At 44.8% G+C, this 27,669-nt stretch overlaps 2 protein-coding genes across 2 annotated transcripts in view; one reads left to right on the top strand and one right to left on the bottom strand.

Moving 5' to 3' along the window:
- Positions 1-310: 310 nt before the first annotated feature.
- Positions 311-27,669, bottom strand: part of NT5DC3 (5'-nucleotidase domain containing 3) — a 64,179-nt gene continuing 36,820 nt past the window's right edge. The window contains exons 7-14 of the mRNA XM_043880900.1: positions 25,657-25,717; positions 24,794-24,896; positions 24,552-24,653; positions 21,808-21,889; positions 20,746-20,832; positions 15,847-15,987; positions 10,705-10,769; positions 311-5,312 (exon numbers count right to left, since the gene is read on the bottom strand). Of these exons, the coding sequence (XP_043736835.1) occupies positions 5,060-5,312; positions 10,705-10,769; positions 15,847-15,987; positions 20,746-20,832; positions 21,808-21,889; positions 24,552-24,653; positions 24,794-24,896; positions 25,657-25,717 (894 nt within the window). The 3' untranslated portion in view covers positions 311-5,059. The remainder of the gene's footprint in view (positions 5,313-10,704; positions 10,770-15,846; positions 15,988-20,745; positions 20,833-21,807; positions 21,890-24,551; positions 24,654-24,793; positions 24,897-25,656; positions 25,718-27,669) is intronic.
- LOC122680052 (replication protein A 14 kDa subunit) lies at positions 17,841-18,528 on the top strand. The gene has a single exon (XM_043880901.1). It carries the CDS (start codon positions 17,865-17,867, stop codon positions 18,228-18,230), a length of 366 nt encoding a protein of 121 aa, XP_043736836.1. The 5' UTR covers positions 17,841-17,864; the 3' UTR covers positions 18,231-18,528.

Below are 27,669 nucleotides of genomic sequence, written 5' to 3'. Positions count from 1 at the left end.
TCACTGTCTTCTCCTTGTTCTCAAGGAGGGAACTGAGAGAGACAGAAATTCTAGGTGGGTCACCTGCTGTCCACCTAAGGCCAAATTCACACTCATTTTCCTTCTGTGGCTTAACTACATGGTCTTCAAGCTCTGAGAACAGGCAAGTGTGCTTTGCTGAGGGTGGGGAGACCAGGGTGGTGAGGAACGAACCATCAACCTTTTGCCCCCTTTCTCGGGGATATTCTTTTTTGGGTACATTAGAATGTGATATGACTTTTGCCACTCACTGAAGCACACAAAAGCAGATGGCTGAGGGTAAACCGGACAATACAATTCAAACTTTTATTTGGCAGTAAGTTCGACGTCATGTAACATAAAATCAATATTTAGAATAAATAGCAAATTCACATTCAGGATAAACAGCAAGTCTACCTAATTTGCATTTACCCTGCCTGAAATTAAACAGGCACCATCGGTCCTTCTACTAAATAATTAGAAAACAGTGTCCTAAGTCAGAGTTCAAGGCTGCAGTGTAGAAAAGTACAGAGCAGTGTTGTGGGTCGGTTCCAGAGAGCAGGCATGAGGTGGGGAGTCTCATGCGGGAAGTTTACAGGGAACTGTCCTTGGGATGCACCTGGGAAAGGGAGGGGGGCAGGAAGGAGCCGATGGGCCTTCAGAGTTGCTCCAGGGAGGGAATCTGACCACACCCTCATCCGAAGCAAGACTCTTCAACGGGGGAAGCTCCCAAAGAGGACCCACAGCTGCAGACTGAGCCAGCAGCTACGGTGACCCAGCAGCAACCAACCCCCACAGCAGATGGGGGATAAAGTCCTTCGGGGTCTTCAGGGTAGCCAGGCCCATCACACGCTACGAGCACAACCACAGATGAGCACAATGAGAGGTATATTCAACGAGTGCCGAGCCTGGCCACTCGGTCACACAACTGACAGTCATGCCATGTGCTGGAAACACAGTATTTTACCACTGGCCACATAAGTGAATATGTCCAGAAAGAAGCTCGTAGGGGAAGATGCAAGCTTACCTACCGAACTTCTTTCCACTGGCTGCACACAACTGTGTATCTGTGGTTGCTTACCACCCTGCACACTTTCAGCAAAGTCATCATCTCATCATGGCCACCCACACAATCTGTCGATGCAGGGGTCGGCAAACCACAGCCCGAGGGCCAAATCCAGCCTGCAGCCTGTTTTCAGAGGCCAGGCTGCCCTGGACCACAGGCAGGCCCAGTCCTATAGGAGGGGCTGCAGGAAACGACCCGCAAAGCTGAAAGTCTTTACTGTCTGGTCCTCGAAAGGGAAAGTGTGCTGAGCCTTGCATTAGGGAAACTTCACTCCCTTTTTCTTCCTCAATCCACTAGGGTATTAAAGGTAAGCTAAACTAAGCTAAGCTAAACTTGGGGGCTTCCCTGGTGGCTCAGATGGTGAAGCATCTGCCTGCAGTGCGGGAGGACCCCGGTTCGATCCCTGGGTCGGGAAGATCCCCTGGAGAAGGAAATGGCAACGCACTGCAGTATTCTTGCCTGGAAAATTCCATGGAGAGAGGAGCCTGGTGGGCTACAGTCCATGGGGGTCACAAAGAGTCAGACACTCCAGTACTCTTGCCTGGAAAATTCCATGGACAGAGGAGCCTGGTGGGCTACAGTCCATGGGGTCATAGAGAGTCGGACACGACTGAGCGACTTCACTTTTCACTTAAGCTAGACTTGGAGCCTCGCTCCCAGATGCTAACAGAGAAAGAAAGGAAACTGGTACAAAAGGAAACCAGTGCTAAGCCAGCACATCACAGGCTCCCTGGGAGTCGAATAGAGCAATCAAGGAACCCTCCCTGCCTCTGGCCAGACTAAGTGGGAGAGCACAGTGCAGACCAGGGCCCCCAAGTGGGTTTTTGGCAACAGATGAGCATTTGGCAGAGTGGATCCAATTCCAGTGTTTAGCGCACTCTCTGCTGCTTTAGAGGCCTCTGGGGAGGGAAAGGGGTGGGGGAAGCTATTTAGTTCACCCAAAGCTAAATTAGCTAGCAGGAAAAAGGACTTTGTATTTCTCTTTGGCACTAATTAAGAGGACCAATGCATTCAAAGCAACTAGGAATTTAGTCATAGATGGGCCTTAATCAGTAACAGGTGGTTTGTGTTAGCTGGCATTAGTGGAGCTGAAGGGAATTTTTAAAAGAAAAAAAAAATTTTTTTAAGGCTATGTTAGGAGGAAAGTGGGAGCTTTAAGCCAAACTCCTAAAATATATTAAAAGCCAGGTTTCATCTACTTAAAAAAAATGATTCTGGAAAAACCAGTTGTGCAGGTCCCTTCCAGGGCAACCGGCTATAGCTATGGTGAGCCTTAGGGACACAGACAGCCCCTGGACTATGTATTTTTCTTCATATCCTTCAGAGAAAATCAGTCTAACTGATGCTAAAAAGGGAAAATATTTTTCAGTGTGCAAGCTAATTTTCAAGTGAGCTCATTCTGATCACTTTCCAAACTGATCTTTTAAGTGGTAGAAAATAGACTCCCTTCCCTTGCACCCAAATGAATTCATCAGCGGACTTGCCAGGGGATAAACCAGGAGGAACAGAAAGCTGTACAGGGTGCTGAATCCCAGCTGAGTCACAACAGTGACAAGTTAAAACGACCAGGCACAGACAAAGCGAAGCCCTCCGTCCTGCACATGGAGATGGCCGCCCTGACCCTGACTATGCGCTGGCCCCAGACAGACCTCAACACCGCCATGTGCCATGGCCACCGTCGTTCAGTCACTCAGTCATGTCTGACTCTTTGCGACCCCATGGACTGCACCAGGCTTCCCTATTCTTCACCATCTTCTGGAGCTTGCTCAACCTTAATTGGTGATAAGTCATTAAAATTCCTTATTCACACACCTAGAAAATGTATTTCTCGCCCCAGGCTTGGGACTCCTAACCCAGACATACACGAAAGCAGTAAAAACAGCTGTACTGAGATGTTTTTGGGTAACAGCTTTCTTGAGTAAACAAAACACCCTATCACTGGCACGGAGGAGATATCCAATGAATACCTGATTAGAAAAAGTTTTAAAATACCTACTTCCTCACCAGCTTCTCCAAAGCAGAAACTATCAGCCCAGAGCACCAGCATGTCCTCTGAGGACCCCAACACTGAGCAGTTGTGGGCGCCACCTGCACCCCCGAAATGCCAGTCTCCAGTGCACTCTGACGCTTAAAACCCCCAGGCAGTAACAAACAGCCAGCAAGTGCCTCCTGCAGCCTGAAAAAGGGATGGACACCTGTGTTTGTAACAAAGGGAAAAAAGAAGGCCAACTGGGCCTATTAGGTCTAGACAGTCACCTTCACTATTTTAGTTAAATACAAGACAAGATCACAGGTACACAGGGTGGCTCAGTCTGTAAAGAATCCACCTGCCAATGCAGGAGATGTGCGTTCGACCGCCGGGTCAGGAAGATCCCCTGGAGAAGGAAATCACAACCCACTCCAGTATTCTTGGTTGGGAAATCACATGGACGGAGGAGCCTGGTGGGCTACAGTTCATGGGGTCGCCAAGAGTTGACTAAACAACAACAGTCCCATTAAAACACGCAGCGTTATACAACATGCAGTAGAAGTCACCTAATTTCTGCACGCGTGCAGGTGGCCTGTGGCAGGCCAAGCTCACATCTCCTCAACAGCTGGCTCCACACAAATCCATTAAAAATGCCAAATAAGCGAGCAGTCTCTCCTCAAGCCCCTTTCCTCCGCCACCTGCATCTTTCAGGCTTAAGGATAGGTGTCACTTGCCTTGTCCTCAGAAAGAAATGGGAACACTCATTCAGTGAGGCTATTTCCAACTGTTTCTCTCAGCCTCAATGTCCTTGATCCTCTCCCACCTTAAACGCAGACACTAAAGAAATCCCCAAAGCAGACACGTAAGCATGGCAGGAAAGCAGTCTAAAGGCAGCAGGCGGGACACGGCTGAGCAGAGAGGGCCACCTCCCTTGCTCCGGCTGGATTCACGCCCCTCTCCTCGGCTGATGAATCAGGAGAGAAAGCATCTGCTCACTGCCCTCCAACGAGGATGGTTTCTGGAAACACACAGTTTAACAAGATTGCAAAACACCTGGGGGCGGGGGGAGCGGGGGGGTCACCATACAGCACTAAATTATGAGGACATTTTATTCATTTCACTTTCCATCCTCCGATGAGCAGGTTCAAGCAACACACGTGTGTGGTGGCGTCAGGGGGTATAAAGCCCTGGGATACCCACCACAAACGCACTGGTTCCTCCCGTGCGTTCACATGTAGCAGCCTCATTCTACAGTCTGTTCTGCTGGCAGGACATCAAACCAGAAGCTTCTCTCTCCTTGTCCTCCTTTTCGGAGGGAAAAGAGTGAACCTGCCCACCACTTGGGGCACCATGGTCCTTCCTCTGCGTGGGGCAAGACACAGGAAAGGGATACTGAGGACAATCAAGGCCGAGGACTGGCAGCTTCTCCTGTTCTTTCTCACATAAGACCTCCAGGGAGGCTGAGTCTGCTGTCAACTGAGGCACCAGTGTGCCAGAGCCCTCGTACCAGATGCCTGGGAACCAGCGGCCGGCTGGGGTCCATCCCTGCCGCCGACACCGTGGTCGCTATCCAAGCGCCCACTGAAGCACTAGCAGCTCATCGTGGACCCACGTCACCAGTCCGACACTCTCTGTGCGTGTTCAGCATTTTCCACGCACTTTCCACGGAAGAGTTACGAGTTTCAAAACGTCACCTGCTGGAATACAGAGCAGGCATCAGGAAGACTCCCCATCCCAGGAAGTCTGATGCTGGATACAGTACCTTGGGAAACAAGAAGGCTGATCACAGGGTGTCGACAGGAGGCCAGCCGCTGTCCCCTCCCCACGTGCACAAGAGGGCGGGCTCTGCGAGCTATGAGCTCCCTTCTGCATGAGCTGGGGGGTGTCCTCCGTAATGTACAAAACAGGTGTCACTAAGACTATCTGTATCATTTCCAAAAGCGATGCTCACATCCCCGCAGAGCCTGCCCAGCGTGGGGCCATCACCGGTGCTGGCTTTCGGTGCCCAGGGGTGGGGGGGCCGCCAGTTACTTGGCCTGGGCCTCCTGCAGCAGCGGCAGCCGGGCGGCCGGGGGCCGGTCGGACCAGGCGGGCAGCTCGTGCTGCAGCGGGGTCCGCCGGGGGTAGAAGGTGTGGCTGACGTCGTAGTTCAGCAGGCAGCTCAGGGACGCCATGTAGATGTCGGCGAAGCGCGACAGGCGCCGCAGGAAGTACGTGGGGTTCTGGTCTGTGCGGAACAAGCTCCCGAACTGGGCATTGAAGAAACCTTTGGTCATTTCCCTGAAGAGGGGAGAGAAGAGCAAAGCAACAGTGTGACTCCCCCAGGGTCTGCTTTTAGTTACTGACATCAGATGACACCAAAATCACTGTTTCACAGAAAAGAGATGCATGTAGGACCTCCCCGGGGGTCCAGTGGTTAAGGATCCACCTGCCGATGCAGGGTACGTGGGTGCGATCCCTGGTCTGAGAAGATTCCACAGGCCACTGGGCAATGAAGCCATGTGCCACAACTACTGAGGCCACACAAGGCAACTCCTGAAGCCAGAGCACCCTAGCGCCTATGCTCTGCAACAAGAGAAGCCACTGCAGTGAGAAGCCCGCACATAGCAACAAAAACCCAGTGCAGCCAAAAAAAAAATTTTTTTAAAGATACATTAAAAAGGAAGTGATACATATATATCTATATAACTGAATCACTTTGCTGTACATCTGAAACTAACACACTGTTAATCAATTATGCTCCAATATAAAATTAAGTTAAAAAAACTACAAAATCCATAAAAATTTTGAATCACTATGGTGTATACCTGAAACTAATATAATATTGTACATCAACTATACATCAATAAAAAAAATTTTTTTCATCACTGTTTCATACACTTAAGTTCAGTCACTCAGTCATGTCCGTCTCTTGCGACCCCATAGACTGCAGCACACCAGGCCTCCCTGTCCATCACCAACTCCTGGCGTCTACTCAAACTCACATCTATTGAATCGGTGATGCCATCCAACCATCTCATCCTCGGTCATCCCCTTCTCCTCCCACCTTCAATCTTTCCCAGCATCAGGGTCTTTTCAAATGAGTCAGTTCTTCACATCAGGTGGCCAAAGTATTGGAGTTTCAGCTTCAATATCAGTCCTTCCAATGAACATTCAGGACTGATTTCCTTTAGGATGGACTGGTTGGATTTCCTTGCAGTCCAAGAGTCTTCCCCAACACCACAGTTCAAAAGCATCAATCTTCGGTGCTCAGCTTTCTTTATAGTCCAACTCTCACATCTATACAAGACTACTGGAAAAAACATAGCTTTGACTAGATAGACCTTTGTTGGTGAAGTAATGTCTCTGCTTTTTAATATGCTGTCTAGGTTGGTCATAACTTTTCTTCCAAGGAGTAAGCATCTTTTAATTTCATGGCTGCAGTGATTTTAGAGCCCAAAAAAATAAAGTCTGCCACTGTTTCCACCGTTTCCCCATCTATTTTCCATGAAGTGATGGGACCAGATGTCATGATCTTGGCCAACTTTTTCACTCTCCTCTTTCACTTTCATCAAGAGGCTTTTTAGTTCCTCGCTTTCTGCCATAAGGGTGGTATCATCTGCATATCTGAGATTATTGATATTTCTCCTGGCAATCTTGATTCCAGCTTGTGCTTCATCCAGCTCAGCGTTTCTCATGATGTACTCTGCATAGAGTTAAATAAGCAGGGTGACAATATACAGCCTTGATGTACTCCTTTTCCTTTTTGGAACCTGTTGTTCCATGTCCAGTTCTAACTGTTGCTTCCTGACCTGCATACAGATTTCTCAAGAGGCAGGTCAGGTGGTCTGGTATTCCCATCTCTTGAAGAATCTTCCATAGTTTGTGGTGATCCACATAGTCAAAGGTTTTGGCATAGTCAATAAAGCAGAAATACATGTTTTTCTGGAACTCACGTGCTTTTTCGATGACCCAACGGATGCTGGCAATTTGATCTCTGGTTCTTCTGCCTTTTCTTAAACAAGCTTGAACATCTGGAAGTTCACGGTTCATGTATTGCTGAAGCCTGGCTTGGAGAATTTTGAGCATTACTTTACTAACATGTGAGATAAGTGCAGTTGTGTGGTAGTTTGATCATTCTTTGGCATTGCCTTTCTTTAGGATTGGAATAAAAGCTAACCTTTTCCAGTCCTATGGACACTGCTGCATTTTCCAAATTTGCTGGCATATTGAGTACAGCACTTTCACAGCATCATCTTTTAGGATATGAAGTAGCTCAACTGGAATTCCATCACTTCCACTAGCTTTGTTTGTAGTGATGCTTCCTAAGGCCCACTTGACTTCGCATTCCAGGATGTCTGGCTCTGGGTGAGTGATCATACTGTTGTGATTATCTGGGTCGTGAAGATCTTTTTTGTATAGTTTTTCTGTGTATTCTTGCCCCCTCTTCTTAATATCTTCTGCTTCTGTTAGGTCCATACCATTTCTGTCCTTTATTGAGCCCATCTTTGCATGAAATGTTCCCTTGGTATCTCTAATTTTCTTGACGAGATCTCTCGTCTTTCCCATTCTATTGTTTTCCTCTACTTCTTTGCATTGATCACTGAGGAAGGCTTTCTTATCTCTCCTTGCTATTCTTTGGAACTCTGCTCAATTGGGTATGTCTTTCCTATTCTCCTTTGCTTTTAGCTTTTCTTCTTTTCACAGCTATTTTAAGGCCTCCTCAGACAGCCATTTTGCTTTTTTGCATTTCTTTTTCTTGGGGATGGTCTTGATCCCTGTCTCCTGTACAATGTCATGAACCTCCATCCATAGTTCATCAGGCACTCTATCAGATCTAGTCCCTTAAATCTATTTCTCACTTCCACTGTATAATTGTAAGGGATTTGATTTATGTCATACCTGAATGGTCTAGTGATTTTCCCTACTTTCTTCAATTTAAGTCTGAATTTGGCAATAAGGAGTTCATGATCTGAGCCACAGTCAGCTCCCGGTCTTGTTTTTGCTGACTGTATAGAGCTTCTCCATCTTTGACTGCAAAGAATGTAATCAATCTGATTTCAGTGTTGACCACCTGGTGATGCCCATGTGTAGAGTCTTCTCTTGTGTTGTTGGAAGAGGGTGTTTGCTGTGACCACTGCATTCTCTTGGCAAAACTCTATTAGCCTTTACCCTGCTTCATTCCGTACTCCAAGGCCAAATTTGCCTGTTACTCCAGGTGTTTCTTGACTCCCTATTTCATATGCATAGGACTCAAATTTGCCTAGAGCAGCCCTTACTTCTAATTGAGAAAACAGTCTGTTCAGCCATCAAAATGGTTCTGACCACATTCCCCACTTAGACCAGTAGAGAGAACACAGCTGAAGGCTCCAGAGGCAAGGTGTGAGCCCCTAAACATGTACACCCCATTTCCCAAACAAAAATGGAAGGTGCCGGAGCCACTTCTGAAAGTCCACAGAAATGGAGAATATTCCCACAGTCTCCAAACTTCCCTCATCTACAGAACAGGATCAAGGCCCCTTTCTTGTGAGGTTATAGTGAGAACTACGTAAGGTAACAGAAATAAGAGTGTATCATAAACTCAAAAGTGTTAGAAAAACGCCGCGGGAGGAAAAAAGCCGCCTCTAAGGACCGGTGGTAAAGGCCTTTATTAAGCGGTCGCTCTGGGGCAGAACTCCCAGGGGCGGGTGAGTGAGGAGACAAAGGGAGTCTGCAAGGTATGAGGGGGTGGGGAGGGGTTTTATAGCCAGGGCCGGCGTCCATGCCAGGTCTTTTCATATAAGGAAGAAAGCGCGGGCTACAGCGGCGGTTGATGACCACGGGCTCCGGGTCGGTACCTGATTGGACCAGGCTGCAGGGGGTCGTTCCCCGGAAGTTTAGCCAGCCTCCGGAATTTGCCTTGCGGCACTTTTCCGGGGCATGTCTCAACATACCCGACCTTTCAGAAAGTACTTTATATCTAAGAAATTAAGGATTATATTACAGTGATGTAAGCACACCTCTGCCATCTAATACAGAGCTTCAAGCACCTCCTTGAAGCCTGCATTATAAGCATATATGCATCATATGCCCATCACCCTCCCACCCAACATTTCAGACCAATAATCACATTATAATAACCAATACATCCCCAGTAACCCACACGCTGAAAGGCAGGAGGATCAATTCAGTACAGCTGTGGCTTCTGCAGCCCAGAGGAATGGACTCTCCCCGCTTTCCAGGCACACCAGTCCCCCCAGACTGCCCACTGCTCAGAGGTCAGAACCAGGCAGTGAGCGCTACCTCCACACCTTAGAGACAGCTGTGCCGCCTGAGAAGGAGCGGTGAGGGGGGCCACAAGAGCAGAAATGGCCACATCAACACTGTCCACATACACAGCACCCGCTTCTACAGGGAGGCACAACTGTCCACAAGGCCTCTTGAGAATAACTGCTCCTTTAAAATCTTTACCATCTAGCCTGAATTAAGCACCAGATGCTCTGAGCCAAGCCATGGCTCAGATGGTAAAGAATCTCCCTGCAATGCAGAAGACCCAGATTCAATCCCTGGGTCAGAAAGATCCCTTGGAGAAAGGAATGGCTACCCACTCCAGTATTCTTGCCTGGAGAATTCCAAGGACAGAGGAGCCTGGCGGGCTACAGTCCAAGAGGTCGCAAAGAGTCGGACACGACTGAGCAACTAACACCTTCATTTTCACTTTTCATACAGATACACACTTACTAGATTATTACTCAGCCATAAGAAAAAAAAATGAAATAATGTCATCTGCAGCAACATGGGCAGACCTAAACATTATCACACTAAGTGAAGTCAAGTCAGAGAAAGACAAATACCACCTATCACTTATATGTGGAATCTAAAAAAATAATACAAGTGAACTTATTTACAAAACAGAAACAGATTCAGACAGAGAAAACAAATTTATGGTACCAAAGCAAAAAGAAGAGGGGAAGGGATAAATCAGGAGTGTGAGATGAACAGACACACTATATAAACAGACACTATATAATGAACAGACACTATATAAAATACATACACAAAAAGGATTTACTTACTATATAGAACATGGAACTATATTTGATATCATTATTCAACATATTCAATCTTTCCTATGATGGAGAAGAATCTGAAGCTGTACCCTTGAGACTAACACAACACTGTAAATCAGCTATAGTTTAATAAAAAGAAAAAACAACTCAAGAATAACCATTCCCTTAAGACACACACCCATCTGGCAGCAGATGGGCTTTCTTTATCAGTCAGCATCATGAGCTGAGTGACTGCACATGCCGAACACAGCAGTGTTACAAATAAGCGCCAGCATCGTAGGAGCCCCAAGGATTCACTGCGGTGCAGAGCCACCTCCAACACTGTCCCAGTGGCCACGCTGGGCTGCTGGCTGCCCAAACGGGGAAGTTAAGTGGGACAGAAGGAGGGATGGATGCGGGGAGGGACAGACAGACAACAAACTCAGGGGTGGGCGGAAAGTGGGAGGGAGCTCGCTGCTGCCTCGAGGAAATGTCACTCATCACTAACGGCAGCTGGCTCATTCTGGATCCTGGGGGTCACAGTCACCCCCGGCAGCTAAGGCTGTTTCGAGTCCCACCTCTGGCCGGCCTTGGGGAAAGCGTGTGGGCTGAGTGTGCAGGGCCACAGTGAGGGATTCACTCCGTTCACAGCAGGCCACTCTCACCTCATCTCCTTCCTCTCCTTCTTCCACTCCTGCAAAACCAGCTGTGACTCCGCATCTCTGTGAACCTGCAGGACACAAGCCAATTACTGAGAAGGTTTTGGATACGAATAAACTCAGTAGGTCATAAGAATTTTCTAACGGGTAGCTCTTCTGGGAGGAATTTTATTCAGGTCTAAGAGATAGGCACTTGCATGAAATAATACATTTTCAGACTTCCCAGCTGCTGCTCTTCTTCACCAAATGTAGACAATAATACTATGACAGAATACAGGGATGCAAGGTCCCTGTTAAACTAGAGATATTAAAGCATTATTAAAGGATTTGTATGAGCATAATACATATATGTCCACATAAAATGTATGTGTGTATTATATGTGTGTAATGTATCCATTACATGTGTGTTATACATATAAATATATACCTAATAGACCTATTTATATATATCATAAATAAATGTATTATACACACACACGAAAATGGCAGTGAGTGGAAATAGCAGATATAACAGTGCATCCACAAATTTCAAGCATGTAAAAACATGTGCATTTGGAAATTAACATGAAACTTTTTCTTTAATTTGTTCAAGGGTAACAAAATTATAATTGGCTTAATCCTTTTCCTCAATATTATTTTATTAATACCTTTTAAAGTGTTTAAGAGAAAAAAATTGTTTTTGTAAAAGGCAAGAAGGCAGAACACCTCAACCAGATGGAAAGTGGAGAACTCTCCAGGTGGACCGAAATGTGAGCAAAAGGCAAAAGGAAAATGATAGCTGTGTGCGCCCTGACACATGGAATCTCACAAGTCTCTCCCCAAGCCTCCTAGGGCCAGAGGCGCACGTGACCGCAGGGCCAGGCAGGGTTCCCGCGGCGCACAGTCACAGGGGCGGCCTCAGGACCCAGAGGAAAATGCCAAACAAGCAAACCATCTGCTTTTGACATGGGAGCCAAGGCCCTTCTGTTTATCACGTATGCCCAGATCAAGAGCTTGACCAAGTCACCCGCTACGGGCTGCTGCCACTCAAAACCAAACTCTGAGCTCGTAATCTCGATTTCCTGCCTGCCACTGTTGTCTACACCAGCAGGAAGCAGCCACCTCTGAATGATCACTGGATGTGCGTTACTGGGGCACCAGAAGACTGGTCCCTTCTGGGGGTGTCGAGGCAGGTCCTATGAGTTTGGTTTCAATGAGCTCTCATATTTTAAGTCAACAAATCACTCACCATAGAATTCAGGTACTACAAAATGTAAGCCTAGATCAAAACTCTGTAGGGTGCCATAAAGAATTTGTTTATATATATATGTATATAAACGTAAATACACACACACACGTATGCACACAAACATACCTATACAGATACACATGCATACACATAGATATACATGTATACATACATGCATACATATGCACACACAGGTACATATCCAGCACCTCTATGTGGCAAGCGCTGTGCTAGATACTGAGGATGTAAGAGAGAATGAGATGGAGACCCTCTGGGCGCACACCCAGGCAAGCAGAGCAGGACCAAACAGCGTGACCCTGCACAGAACGGGACATCCTCCTCCCACCTCTGCCCACTTCTCGGCCCACGAACAGGGCCCCGCGTCTGGTGTGAAGAAGCAGCTTCTCCCTGCGCTTGCAGGAGAGGAGAATTCTCTGACTAGCGACCAGAAGCATGATAACCAAAGTGCATCTATGTGTTTTCTCCTTTTGGAAACCAGCGGCCATAGGCCACGTGACTGTGCCACTCCACTCTCCCCTCAGCCGGGGCCCCTACCCGAGGGCAGGCTACACGGACATGAAGAGCCAGTTCGGGTCTCCAAGTCCATGGCACCTTCTGCAGCCCAGTTTTTCCAGAATGGGGCAGAGCCAGGGATGAGGGATCATCTCCAGCAAAGCCCAAGACTGCTGAAGGGACAAGCGGAGGAGGAAGGCCCCAGAGAGCCGAGCCGGGAGCGCCCCCCCCCACCCGAGCAGGGGGCACCTGAGCCCTGGGTGTGTGCACCGTAACCCAGCCTCCCCTCACACCCCCCCATCCGAGGCCCACCACGCCCACCCAGGGCTCCCTCCCACCTGCCCTTTCTTCATCGTTTACCATCTCTCCCCTGTGATCAGCTCCTCCCCTGGAGTCTACCCATCAGCATTTAAACATGCTGAAGACTCTCCCATTAGAAGAAAAAGCAGATTCTCCTTGAGCCACCCCTTTCTCCAGCTCGGATCCTCCTACAAGGCTAAACTTTGTAAGAGGAGCAATCTAAGGAGTCTGACACCTACTTTAAAATACTTCAAAGACTGGGTATTACTTAGCTATAATTAACCTTTAAGTGATAGCATGCACTCAAGGGTGGGTAGCTGGTGTGGGGAAAGCCTAACCAGAAGCCCACACCAGAAGCTGATCCTACAGACCCTCAGCCACCTTCAGCCCCTCTTGTTGATTAGCCCATTCAGCCATTTATGGCTACAATCTATAAAAATATACCGTACGGGCTAGCCCACTCCTGCATGGGCAGAATTATTGCCATCTAGCCACAAGTCTGATAACGTGTACCAGCAGAGACCAAATCCAGCCCACTGCCCACCTTTCTATCATCCCGATGAGCTCAAGAATGGATCTACCTTTTGAAGTTGTTGAAAAAAATTCAAAAGAAAAATAACTTCATGATGTGTAAAAATGATATGAAATTAAAATTTCAGTGCCCACCAATAAAATGTCAGGGATACAGCTACAACTGGTTGCTCACATATTGTCCAAGGCTGCTTTCATGCTACCAGCATGGAATTGAGACCGTACAACCTGCACGACCTCACACAATGGCTAGCTGGCTTGTTGCAGAAGTCTGTCCAACCTGGGCTAAACGTGGCTCTAACATGGTTACCTGAAAGACTTGATACCACCACGCCATCCACCAGCATGACCACCATGAACCGTACCACTCAGGAGGGCACTTTAAGGCTAATGAACAAAAATTCTTCTTTATAGCTACTTCCTTAAATCCAAAAATTAAACACTTGCAGATCCGGCTCCAGGTAACACTTTTGGCTTCCAAAAGGAAAAAGGAAAAAAAAATAAAAAATCACACCCAACTTCAAGGACCAATTTCTCTTCTCAGAAAATAGTGTCCAGATAATGTGCTATGTGCACATTATCAGAAAAAGAGGAGCTATAGAAACATCTGACACAGGGTCACTGGAATAATGTACAGTTTTCCAGGTGAACACAGGGATGGGGGGAGAGGAGAAAGGGAACAGGAAGCACAGTGAGAAATGCCGCTCATTTGGGTAATTTTTTAAATCATCAATCACCTTCCTCTATGCCCTAGAGAATCCACCCAGACAGAAAGCTGGAAAAGGAAACCGAAGCTAAACCATCTCCCTGCAGGCTGCACCTGTGTCTCTGACCAGCTGCCCACATCACAGAGAGACCGCACCTCAGGCGAGGGCTCTGGCTATACACGGAAGCTCTAAACCACACGCTAAAACAGCGCTTCAGTGCAGAGCCGAAAGCAGGGACTCGGGCAGCACACAGCCCAGGTTCAAGTCCTTGCTCTGCTGTTTTATGACCTTGGACATGTTACCTAACCTCTCAGACACCCAGCTTCCTCATTCTAAAGTGGAAAATTGTGCACAGGACAGCTGGGATGAGTGAGGAGTAATGTTGCAGAACGAGCGCTCAGCACAATGCCTGGCATCTAGAGAGTAACTATTATTACGTGTGACCTATGCACAGACTTGAAGCTGCATTAACCCAGAATCCAGGCCTTTTATTTTTAGACAATCACCTCACAGGCAAGCACAGGAAGGGGGACAGAACCAGTCCTCGTCAGAGGCGAGCCAAAGAGCAACACGGCCAAGACAGGCTGGAAGCAAGGCCCGGGGGACGTGCGGGGCCCCATGCCCTGGAAGGTGTGTGCCCTGGAGGCGAGGGCCTGGCGCTCCCTGCATCCCTGCCTGAGCTCGCTGCCAGCCGGGCCAGGCAAGGCGGTTCCCTGCCCGTTTCCAAAGCGGGCTGGCAGGCTGTGGGCACCAGGCCATGGCCAGAGGCTGCAGGTGTGTTAGCCAAGAGAGCAGGCATCCATGCCCCTTATCCTAAGAGTCAGCACTCACGCTGAGACGCTGAGGGCCAGGCCAGCTGAACCAGGTGAGAAAGCAAGGTGTCTCATGAGACTTGGGGGGGCGGGGAGGGGGTGGTGGGTCACAGCTGCTACAGAGGGCATATTCCATGGGCCAGGAAATTACCAAAATGACTTTCCTCACTATCTGCCTAAAACTGGCTATATAACCCACAGAAAGAAAAACCACCACCACTGAACTCCAGTAAGCCAGCAGACTGATTCAAAATCAGATGGAAGCTGCATGCAGAGATCCCGATTCTTGCTCTGAGACTCTTCCCAGCAAGCCATGGTGTCCGGCCTGAAGTGTTCACTCCCTTTCACAGGTGGGGAAAGTGAGGTCCAGAAAGGAGAAGTCCCACAGCACGCTAAAGGCAGCAGCAGGACTGGACCCAAACAACAGGCAGAGGTTCTCGAATCCCACTACCCACAGAATATCTCCCAGTGGGGCTTGGGTGGAGAAGTAAGGACTCTGAAATTCCCCATATGGGCCCATAAAACTCTTTCTCCAAATGGCTTTGGCAGTCATTTCTAAAATTCTCTTTAGGGAAAATGGCAAGATTCTTTCAGGGGCAAAATCACCCCAGTGGCTATTCTGTAGGATGACTTCTGCCTTATACTTTAGGACCACAACTGAACAGAAAAATATCTGAAATAACTCTGATCAGTGGATTAACCTCAGGCTTAAAGAAAAAGTAGGGGAGGATTTCCCTGGTGGCCCAGTGGTTAAGAACCCACCTGCCAACGCAGGGGACACAGGTTCAATCCCTGGTCCAGGAAAATCCCTGGTGCTGAGCAGGAACTAAGCCCGTATGCTATAACTGAGCCTGTGCATTCTAGAGCCTGTGCTCCACAACAGGAAAAGCCACCGCAACTGGAAGCCTGTGCACCACACCTAGAGAGCAGCTCCCACTTGCCACAACTAGAGAAATTCCGCACGTAGCAATGAAGACCTAGCAGAGTCAAAAATAAATAAATAATTCTTCATTTAAAAAAAAAAAAGAAAAAGTAGGAGAGAAAAAGAATTCCAAACCTGCATCTGCTCCAATAGCCCGGTCAGGGTCTGTAGCCAGGTCATAGTTTGAATGTACTGCTCCGTGTTCATGATTTTGAGCTCGGATCTTAATTCTGGGATAATTGCGCCCGTTCGCCAGCCATGCTTCAGGGTCAAGTCCTGATTGCAAAGATCACAAAAAGTCAACATTCATCACAACAGAATTTAAACCATTTCATTACCTTTCCCAGACACAACAGGCATTCATTGAACTAACTTTAATTGTAATGGTTCGTCATTAACCAAGCCAAACTCAATGAATTACACTTAATTAAAGCCCATTTAGCCCCAGGCTTTGGCCATCCCCCCCCCCCCACCCCAAGAAAGTTTCTGTTCTAGAAATAATTGCTTGAGTCACAGCCCCCACAGAAACACAGGATTTGGAATTGTTAACCACAGTCTCTAAAAGAACAATTAGGTCAGGGGCAGAAGGAGGGTGAATTGAAATGTTACTGAAGGTTTTTATTCAATTCACCCACAGAATACTGGGGAACACCCATGGCAGCCAAGCCTCCTGGGTTATGGGAAATTTCAGACTTGGAATGATCACTCAGTACCAACATACATGATCGTATCTTCATTCCAAACATTGTACTCCTATAATACGACAATAAGCCAGAATATCTGATATAAGTTATGTCCTGGCAAATCTAAGATATACAATCACCATACTGAATGGCTGTTCATTTTCTCACTTGACAAACATTTATTAAATACTACTGTTTGCCAGGCCCTGAGCTAGATACTGAGAATAAAATAGTGAACAAAAATAACAAACCTCTGCTCTCATGGGAAACACGGACCAAAAAAGTAAGCAAGCAAATACACAATGGCAGGTGGTAAGAAACACAACGGACAAAATTCAAGCAAAATAAGGAGTTACCATTTTATAGAGAGTGAGTAAGGCGGCCAGGCTAACAAAGGGACATTCAAGCAGAGATCTGAAGGGAACGACAGTGAAAGTATGTAAATGTGTGGGAGGAGAGCAGTTCTGGCTGGAAAAAGCGCGAGTGCAAAGGCCCCGGGGCAGGACCATGCTGGGATGGGAGCAGGGTGTGCTGAGCAACAGCAAGGCAAAGGCAGAGAAGGAGCGAGGGCAGAGGCAGGGGGCGCCTTCAGAGAGGGAGGAGAGGTTGGGGACAGCTGGAGCGCAGCAGTCTCAGGAAGCCAGGCTTTCACTCTAAGGGAGACGGGGGTAGGTCTAAGGAGAGCGCTTTTAAGGACAGAAGTGGTATAGAGTCTACTGTTTTGAAAATTCACTCTGGTTACTCCCCTAAAGCTAGAATCCCTGCTCTACAAGTCCTAAGGATGCCTACCTTCTTCCATGGTTGAATTTCTTTAAATCTTTCAATAATTCTCTTTCTCCTAAAATATATGAAACCCCACATACAGCACAGTCTTCTAAATATTCCCAGTACTGGCAAACTTTTGAAGATGGATCCTATATCTGACAAGCAGTAAAAAGTCAACTGGAACACTCCTAAGACTAAAGTACATGACAATGAATTAATGATAATGGAATTAATTTTCTCTAGTGCCTCAAGTCGGCTCTCAAATATATCCCAAAGGGAGCATCTAAATTTATTTTGAGAAACAGCAGCAACATTGGAAGCATCTGCATTCTCAAGGGATTCCTTTGAAGGGTAATATTCATTGCCCACACAATCTCTGACACATTAATCAATTCTGGTCTGATCACTTTAAAACAGTGGTTTTCTAACTCCAGGATGGATCCAAATATATGCTGTCTACAAGACATTTATTTTAGATCTAAGAAAACACAGAGTTGAAAGTGAAAAGATTGAAAAAGACATTCCAGGCAAGTAGTAACCAAAACAAAAGCAGCTATCCTAGTATCAGGCAAAATAGACTTTGGGTCAAAAATAGCTACAAGACACAAAGAATGACATTACATCATGATAAAAGGGTCAATACACCAAAAATATATAACAATTAAAACATATGAACCGGCCGGTTGCCCGCCTTGCATTGCAATCATGGTGGACGTGATGGAGTCGCCCAAGGCGCGCATCAACGCCAGCATGCTAGCTCAGTTCATCGACCAGCCGGTCTGCTTCGTAGGGAGGCTGGAGAAGATTCATCCCACTGGGAAAATGTTTATTCTTTCAGATGGTGAAGGAAAAAATGGAACTATTGAGTTGATGGAACCTCTTGATGAAGAAATCTCTGGAATCGTGGAAGTAGTTGGAAGAGTGACAGCCAAGGCAACCATTATGTGTGCATCTTATGTCCAGTTTAAAGAAGATAATCATCCTTTTGATCTTGGACTTTACAATGAGGCTGTGAAGATTACCCATGAGTTCCCTCAGTTTTTTCCTTTGGGAGTTGTGCAGTATGGTTGAACTATTTTGATGATTGCCGGTGAGCTACACTGAAGACTATTAAAGGAGGCCCCTGATATTTGAAGGAGCAATTCCTGAGATTTTTAATATTTAATTTGTTCTCTTGTTAATTTCATTTACCTAACTTTATTAGATATTCCAGTGTGCCGTTTTTGACAGAACTGGCTTATTGACAGTTCTCATCTAAGTTCTCATAAAGAGTAATTTCTCTGGCATATGGTCAGATTTAAAATGCAAGGAAGAAAAAAAGAGTTGGTTGAACTTAGTTTTTTGCTTTATTAATAAAAGCTTATGTGCTGTTGGTCAAAAAAAAATAAAAATAAAAAAATAAAACATATGAACCAAACATCAGCGGTCCAAAATACATGAAGCAAACACTGACAGAACTGAAGGGAACAAGAGACAGCCTTACAATAATAATAGGAAACTTCAATAGCCCACTTTCTATCATGGACAAAATAAGGAGATAGAAGATCAAACAAGAAATACAAGACGTGAACAACACCACAGATCAATTATAACACTCCACCCAACAAAAGCAGAATATTTTTCTCAAATGCACATGGAGCATTCTCCAGCAACAGCTGTATTTTAGGCCACAAAACCAGTCTTGATTAATTTTAGAAGACTGAAATCATACAAGTATCTTTTCTTATCATTAAGAATGAAACTAGACATCAACAGCAAAAGGAAAAACTGAAAAATTCAGAAATATGTGGAAATTAAAAGACACACTCTTCAACAACCAATGGGTCAAAGAAGAAATCACACAGAAAATTAGAAAAATACCTTGGGACAAGTTAAAATGCAAACAGAACATACCGAAGTTTATGGGATACAAAAAAAGCAAGACTAAAATGAAAATTAACACCTCTAGCCATCTAGATAGAAAAAGAAAGATCTCAAAACAATGATTTAACTTTATACCTAAAATAACTAGAAAAAGAACAAACTAAACTGAAAGCTAGCAGCACAAAAAGAAATGGTAAAGATCAGAGCCGAAAAAAATAAAATAGAGAATATAAAAACAACAGAGAAAAATCAATAAAACTAAGAATTGGTTCTTCAAAAAAAATCAACAAAATTGACAAACCATTAAGTTTGATAAGAAAACAAGAAGACTCAAATTACTAAAATCAGAAATGTAAGTGGTGACATTACCACCAATTCTACAGATTTTAAAAAAAGATTATAAAAGAGTACTGTAAACTACTGTATGCCAACAACTTGGATAATCCAGATGAAATGGACAGATGCCTAGAAACATACAACCTACCAAGAACTGGTAAATCTGAACAGACCTCTGACTAGGGAGAAGGCTGAATCAGGAATCCAAAACCTTCAAACAGTGAAAAGTCCAGAACCGGATGGCTTCACTATCAAACATAAAAGAATGAACACCAACCCTTCTCAAACTCTTCCAAAAACTGAGGAAGACGAAACACTTCCTAACTCACTCCATGAGGCCAGCGACACCATGACATCAAATTTTAGCGTGGAAAGCTGAGAACAACACTGATGGCTGGGTCCCAACCCCAGAGCTTCTTCATAACTCAGTAGGTCTGGGGTGAGGCCAAGAATTTGCCGTTTGAACAAGTTCCCGGGTGATGCCAATGTCACAGGGACCACGCTGGACAAACAACTGCCATGTGAAGCTTCTCATAGCCTAAGACCTGTCTGTGTGGGAGGACCTCGTGGGGCCAGGTACCCACATGCCTCCAGGGTAGCACAGTCATCTCCTCAAGGCCCACAGACCACACAGCAAGAGGTATGTCTTATGATGCCACGTCGCTTGGCCAGACATCCTGGGAGTGCCAGCATCCTGACAGGAGCACTTCAGGTTTCTACTTTACTAAGCACGTTTGCATACATTCACGTATTTCACTCTTCATATAAATGAATTGTATTTATATATAAATACATATACATAAATTCATTCCACAAGGAACCAAGGGTGGTAGTAAGTGTGACTCACTCATTCCTGTGCCAATTATAAATTAAGTCATAATTCAAGTCCTGAGACACTCCAGTCATTCCAAAGAGCATGAAAGCCTCATTTTCACATAATAGCCATTTCCTAGAAATAGTTATTGTACTTTGTACATTTTGTACTCTTTCAAAATGACTATCAGGCAAAAGAAACCCAGACTGATGTTTACAAGCTCTTACAGAGCATTTGAATGTTTCTGATGCTTAATAAAGAAAGAAAAAGGAAAAAACACTGTCATTTATTTCCTAGCTTTTTAAACTGAAAGATTTTTTTCTGAGTAAAGATTTTTTTCTGATAACCTGAGTAAATTGTTAATTTCCATCATTTTCCCAAAATTCCTCTATTTCATGACTCTGATCCATTTGGTTTGGTAAAATATGAGACATTTCTTAAAAAGCAGCAAGAAATGTGGCCCAGTCCTCATTTTTATGAAAGTATGAAAATAGTCTTAAATAATAGATAAACTCCTCAATAAGTGGGCCTAACACTGTACCCAACAAAGAAATAGGAAATAAGATTTCTCACCGCCAGGTCACTATATATATGGTCACCAAAATACAACACTTTGGAGCCCCTCCATCCAGTAAGCTTCAAAAATTCATACAAATTGCCCTGCAATAACAGAAAAATATGGGTGTTATATCGCATTATATGACAGGTAAAAGGCTTGTGTTTTACATTTAATATTCTGTCATTTATTGACCATGTCAATAAATATTCACCGGCCATGTAATTTCAGCAGCTAAGACCTACCCATGATTCATTTCATCAATTATCTGATACTAGACATTTACCTTGCTACCTATTTTGTAAGTAACATCATGATAAACATTCTTTAGCAAAGCTTTAGCTACCTCTTAATAGTTTTCTTCAGCTAGCTACATCTTACTCATTTTCTTCCGCTAGCTTCCTAGATGGGGAATGGCTGATTCCAAGCTAATCTTTCAGGCCTAGAAAACATACTTAGTGCCAAATCCAGCAGTCTGTTACATATACAACAGGTATGAACCAGTTGGACAGTATATAATATGAGGAATGTACCACATGGTATAAAAAAAACTATATAGTGCTGTTCCGTGATTTTATGTTATAAATATTATACAAAGTGTTTAAAGGATAAAATTTAAAAAACTAATTTCAGTAACACAAAAATGGACAGCGATTCAATCATTTACTCAACATAGGAGAGCTTTATATGAAACCAAAATATATCAAAACTGTACCTAAAACACAGTTCATCAGGAAATAATTACTAATTGGGATAAGATGCTATGTAATTGATGCCACATTTCTTAAAGAGAAGCTTCTATTTTACTACTGGCATTCTAAATTTTATATCCTACAGAAAAAAATGCTTGAAAATATATTTTTTTAAAAGCTGCTCAATTCTAAGTTAATTCACACAGAGCACATTGAAAATATATTGACTTAGCTTAAATTCTGCCACCAAGTTATACACAGTCAGTTCAAGCAGAGCGCCCAGGACTGTGCCTGGCACGCAGGGAGCCCCAGTGAAGGCCAGCTGTGACATCATTATAACTGATCACAAATCACATCGACCAAAAGGACAGACGGGTCACAAGATACCTGCTTGTAAATCTGGCCTTTCTGCAGCTTGTAGATTTTATCCCAGAGTAAGACACCTTTCTCATTCACCTTTCGGAAAGGTCTAACAACAGAAACAGGAAACGTTACCATGTGTGGTAGCAGTGAAGGCTGTGTGCTGGATGAAAAACTCCACGGTTACCGCCCTGGAGGGAGAAACGAGCCCCACAACCCAAACCAAACCCCACCACCACGTTCCCCAGCCTCCTGCAAAACATCCCATGCTGCAGATCATGGGGTCCAGAGCGGGGTAGTGAAAAACGAACGCCAGAGTCAGATGAATTTGGAAAACACTGTGAGCTAGACATGTCCCCCTTTAAAAGTTACTGATGGGTCTGAAAAGCCCTCCTACAAAGAAACTTTCTGTAACCCAAATTTTCTAAACTTACTCAACCATGCAGAAAATGTTTTACAAAAAATAAAGCTTATAGAAATACTGCTTATTACATTCATCCAGCTTTGTATTTGAAATGAAGCCAGTCTAGATACAAGGCACATCAGAGAATCGGGCATATTATTTTATGATGGAAAATCAAAAAAACAGAACAAAGGCCTCATTCCTCACCCTGGGTGTGCTAGTCCAAAAAAACACAAGGTTCATTTGTCCTTTTTCTTTATTTAGGTAACACTTATTTGAACTGCTTTTCTGGTGAGAAAAATATAAACTCACTGCAAAAAACATCTGGAAAATATAGGCAATTACAATAAAGAAAAAGAAAATCATCCATAATTTCAGTACCAAGGTAGAAACACACCAGTTCAGTCCACATCTTTTGGTCTTTATGTATCTGCTCTCTTTCTCTTTTTTGTGAACATAAAATGAGGATCATTTCTAGATACCGCTATGTATCTTCTCCTCTCCAAGGCTGTGAGCAATTTCCCAAGTGATTCATACATCATTTTTTACAGTCGGGAGATATGTTCACTGCTTTCAAAAAAAAATACCTCATTTTTAATGACTTCATAATATCCTCTCGTATGGATGTTCCTTAACCTTCAAAATTATAAATAACAGAGGGATGAATACAGGTAGAAGATTTTTAATCCAGACATCTAGAGTGAGAGCAAGTGAACTGTGCTGGGTTCCTCCAGGGAAAATCTAATAATCTAAGACACTGTCCTGCCACTGTGTATAAATATGACAGAGGAGGGAGGTCCATGGTGAAAGGGGAGATGAGGTCCTTCCCCTGACCACCTCCCTGAGATCCAAAGAGAAAAGGCCAGGGAGCACGTTATCAGTGACGAAGCAGCCAGTCAGTGATGACAGCTACAGGCACGGCTACACCTAACTCCCAACCACAGGTGGAGCATTCTCTTAAATTCTCAGTCTCTGCACATGGTTCCTGGTTTTGCCTTTTCTTCCAGGAGTCACTGTGACACTCAGGAAACTGGAATTTAGCATCACAAGAGGAATTTAATCCACTCAACACTGACTACAGGACACCGAATTATCATGCTTTAAATCACCTAACATAGGAACTTCCCTGGCAGTCCAGTGGTTGACATTACCCTCTGCCTTCTGATGCAGAGGGTACAGATTCCAGCCCTGGTCAGGAAACTAAGTTCCCACATGCCTTGCAGCCAAAAACCAAAACATAAAACAGAAGCAATACTGGAACAAATTCAAAAAAGACCTTGAAAATGGTCCTCAAAAAGATCTTTAAAAAAAGAAAAAAAAACATCCCAGAATGGATATAGTGTTGCTGTTAAAAAAAAAATCACCTGGCAGAGGGGAAGACTGCAGGTTACCTACTGCAGGACAGAGTAATGTGGGTAAAAGTGTTTCAAATGTAGGCCATTATTCCACAGATAGGAATCATTTTTATAATCCCAGTGCAGTACCTCTCAATGCCATTGACATTTGGGGACGATGACTTCCCTGGTGGCTCAGACGGTAAAGAATCTGCCCGCAATGTGGGAGACCTGTGTTTGTTTCTGACTTGGGAAGATCCCCAGGAGAAGGGGATGGCTACCCACTCCAGTATTCTTGCCTGGAAAATTCCATGGACGGAGGATCATGGCAGACCGGGCTACAGTCCATGTGTCACAAAGAGTCGGACACGACTGAGCGAATAATACACTCTTGGTGAACAGGTCAGTCCCCGATGTTAAAAAGACATTTTAGGACACTTGACCCTACCCTCACCACACCTGCCACGAAATGTTAAGAGCACAACCCAAACTCCCATGCCTCTATTTCCCAAAGCTACCATGGCAGAAAGTCTTTATCTAAGTCTGGGTAGAGATTTATTCCATTTGATGCAAAACCTGTGTTGCAGAGAAGTTTTGCAAAATCTAAGGACACTTGTCAGTGCACCATTTAGAGCTCTATTTAAAGAGCTACTCACCAGGTGGCTTGTTGTTGCCATTTTGTTACACTTCACAATGTGTCCGCATAGAGAGATCTAATTTACTATGTGATGTTAAGTTTGGATTTTAACTGCTGTCCATCCTTTTCTTAAAGACTGACTCATAGGACTGACATAGCCCGAGTTAAATCAAGAACTGTTTCAATAATAAGCTATCTGCTATGTACATACTCATCCTACCTTTCTTCCAATTACTTGATAGGAGGTTTATTAAGTATCAAAAGCTATGATGTGAGATGCTTGTGATGTTCCAATTGTATTTCACCAAGACACATTATCACAGTATCACCAAGGCACAATTAAGTACTCAGAGCATCAGATGAATAAAGTCTGGTCTCTAAAAAGACAGGCACCTACCTCCGCTTATCATTAAAGAAGTTTGGCTTCTCAGCCTGAACGATGACCACGTCAAACAGGTCCCTCCAGTCTTTTCCAACAATATACCTCATCCCTTTGTCCCTAGAACAACATGGCAGCCAGGTTAGCCCAACATTAAAGGGATTAACCTTGCAATTTTTTCTTTCAAATGTTCAACTACTTAAATACATAGAACATTGGAAGTGAGCCAGAAACTAGGGAGGAAACACAGAAGAACTTACACAAAGCTACTGGGGCTGTTGGTGATAAGAAACATCTTCTTGCCATGATCAGCCAGCTTGGCCAACACCGCGCGGGTCTGCTCAGCATAGCAGATGTACTTTTCTAAAGAGCAAGAGGAAAACGCACACAGGGTTTCAGGGTGAAGTCAGCTAACCTGCAAGCACTTCCTAAGGGGGGTGGATGGACCCAGCACTGTCTGGGGCACTTGAGGGGAGAAAAGCCTTCAGGTTTGAAGCCTGGTTCAAGTCAGTATATTGGTGCCCAGTGAATCAGTAACCAAGACCTTGCCTCTTCAGTCTAAATGGAAAAAACGTAAGTGGCTGTTGCTGCCAGCTCCTCTACTTGAGTCAGGATTATGTCAACTTCTGAGACAAAGGGGAGGGAGACACGTGAGGTGCAAGGATGCAAGGTCCCTGCACTGCACTCAGAACAGGTACTGTGGGGGGCTTCCCTGGTGGTCCATTGGTTAGGAATCTGCCAGCCAACACAGGAGACACAGGTTCGATCCCTGGTCTGGAAGCTAAAATCCCACATGCCACAGAGCAACTCAGCCCACGTGCCACAATTACTGAGCCTGCGCTCTAGAGCCCGTGAGCCGCAACCACTGAATCCTGTGTGTTTTACAGCCCTTGCTCCACAACAAGAGAAGACACTGCAATGAGAAGCTGTCGAATCCCAACTAGAGTAGCCTCCACTCGCCATAACTAGAGAAAGACTGAACACAGCAATGAAGACCCAGCACAGCCAAAAATAAATTTTTTCTTTTTTAAAGGAGAGGTACAGACCTGGAGTGAGAGTAAAATGCCTACATAATTATACAGCAAAAGGAAATGTAGATCTTCACGTAATATCTGGTACATACCAATATCTGCTTCAATTGCTCTGTACATGATCCCTTTGGTGTGCACGTCCCGAATTGAATCCTGTCAAAAGATAGGTTTTTAATCAGTCTGAGTATAACTGAGATAGTCTGAGTGAGAGGACAAGCGAAAGGTCATTTAGGATAATATCTGTCTGCAGAGTCTGGCAACCAAGGCACTAAATGAAATCTAAATTCTGGTCCATTTATCATGGGCAGGAAGAAACTTAAGTTTCCATGGTGACAGCAGCAGGTTCCAGTGCAATTTTCGAAAGAGTCACTTGGAGGAGGCAATTTGTGTGAACAATTCTGAATGAAGTTCCACAGGATAAATAGTCATTTATATGCCGTATGAGGGCCAGGTAATTTCAGGTCACCCCGACAAAGGGAAGGACTGCTGCTTTCATCTTTGCACCCTTCTCTGGACCCCAACAACAGACTCTGTGACCTAAAAAAAGAGGCAGAGACCAATAGGATAGGATCCTCCTCTCTTCAGTGCTACCAAAAAGGCAAGGAACTGTCAAGGAGCTTGGAAAGCAGGCAGAGCTTTGATCCAGCAGGCAGACACAAGGACGAGCCTGGCGGAGTGGCAGCCTGATGCCTGGCAGGGGTCAAAGCACAGCCCTGCTCCTAGGGGGCGCTGAGCAGGTCTACTACACAGCGGGGCACTCCTGGAAGCGCACAGACACTTTCTGGAGCCTGTAGCAGAGGACTGGGCTGCAGGAAGAGCTGGGCCATAAGAAATCCCATGGAGAGAGGAGCCTGGTGGGCCACAATTCACAGGGTTGCAAAAGAGTCAGACATGATTTAGTGACTAAATAACGAGCACAAAGCCTTAGAAAACTGGTAGGTGCTTACTGTCAGGAACAAGCAGCTCCTGATTGTAAACTCACCCCCAATTACCTTCCAGCAAAGGCCTGTTTCAACTGCACAACGGCAGAAGGCAGTGGTTAAGAGCAAGCCAGAGTCCAGCTTCCTGGCCTGAAATCCAGGCTCTGCTACTTACTAACGGGAAGTCCTTGGGCAACTCACTCAACCTCTCTGTGCCTCAGTTTCTCCATCTGTAAAATGAAGGCGATGATATCTCATGGCATTCTTGTAAGGATCAGATTAATTAATAGGCATATAGCATTCAGAAAAATAGTGCCTGGAACACAGTAAACTCTCCCTGTGTGTATTCACACACATGTGTGGCAGTTAACACTTCAGAGTAAAAACTGAACTCTGTAGTAAACAACCTTCCTCATGAACGCTAAGGGTTACAGAACTCCAGTAATTCTTAAAAATTCTTAAAGATGAAGTATCTCTGAGAGCCAAAACAGAGACTGGGAACTAAATATTTAAATTTAGTTAAAACAATGCCAAACTGATATTGAGAAACTGCAATTCACCCTGTATTTTCTAAAACCCATGATTTGAGTCAGTCAATATTTAAACCTAGTCATGAACACATAATAAAAACATTGTAGTATGTATATACAGATCTTTTACAACTGTATGCTCAGTCACTCAGCTACGTCCGACTCTTTGGGACCCCATGGACTGTAGCCCACCAGGCGCCTCTGTCCATGGCATTTTCCAGGCAAGAATACCGGAGCAGGTTGCCATTTCCTTCTCCAGGAGATTGTCCTGACCCAAGGATTGAACCCTCGAATCTTGAGCCTCCTGTGTTGGCAGGTGGATTTTTTAATCACTCCGCCACCTGGGAAGCCCCTTTTAAAAATACAGATATTTAAATTATATATATAAAGATGCTTAGAAATATGCATTAAAAATATATATTAAATAAACAATATATAAACACAATTTTAAGTACTGAAGAAAGCTCAGACAGCTTAAAGAATGCATCTATAAACACACATAAATGTGAACATAAATTAAAATACACAAATACAAAATCATTTAAATGATGTGGGTATGTATATGCACACAGAAATCCAGGTAACAAGTACCCTCTTCTTTTAACAAACAATTTGACTCATTTCCAATTCTCCTAACCCCTTTCTTAGGATTTCC

This window comes from Cervus elaphus, chromosome 22, assembly GCF_910594005.1.
Source record: "Cervus elaphus chromosome 22, mCerEla1.1, whole genome shotgun sequence".
NCBI classification, from domain to species: Eukaryota; Metazoa; Chordata; class Mammalia; order Artiodactyla; family Cervidae; genus Cervus; species Cervus elaphus.
Note: the sequence above shows the minus strand (reverse complement) of the source record. Positions and strands in the feature narration are given on the sequence as shown.

Bases quoted from the DNA above. Each gene is read 5' to 3' on its own strand.
- LOC122680052 (XM_043880901.1), top strand. From the start codon at position 17,865: ATGGTGGACGTGATGGAGTCGCCCAAGGCGCGCATCAACGCCAGCATG.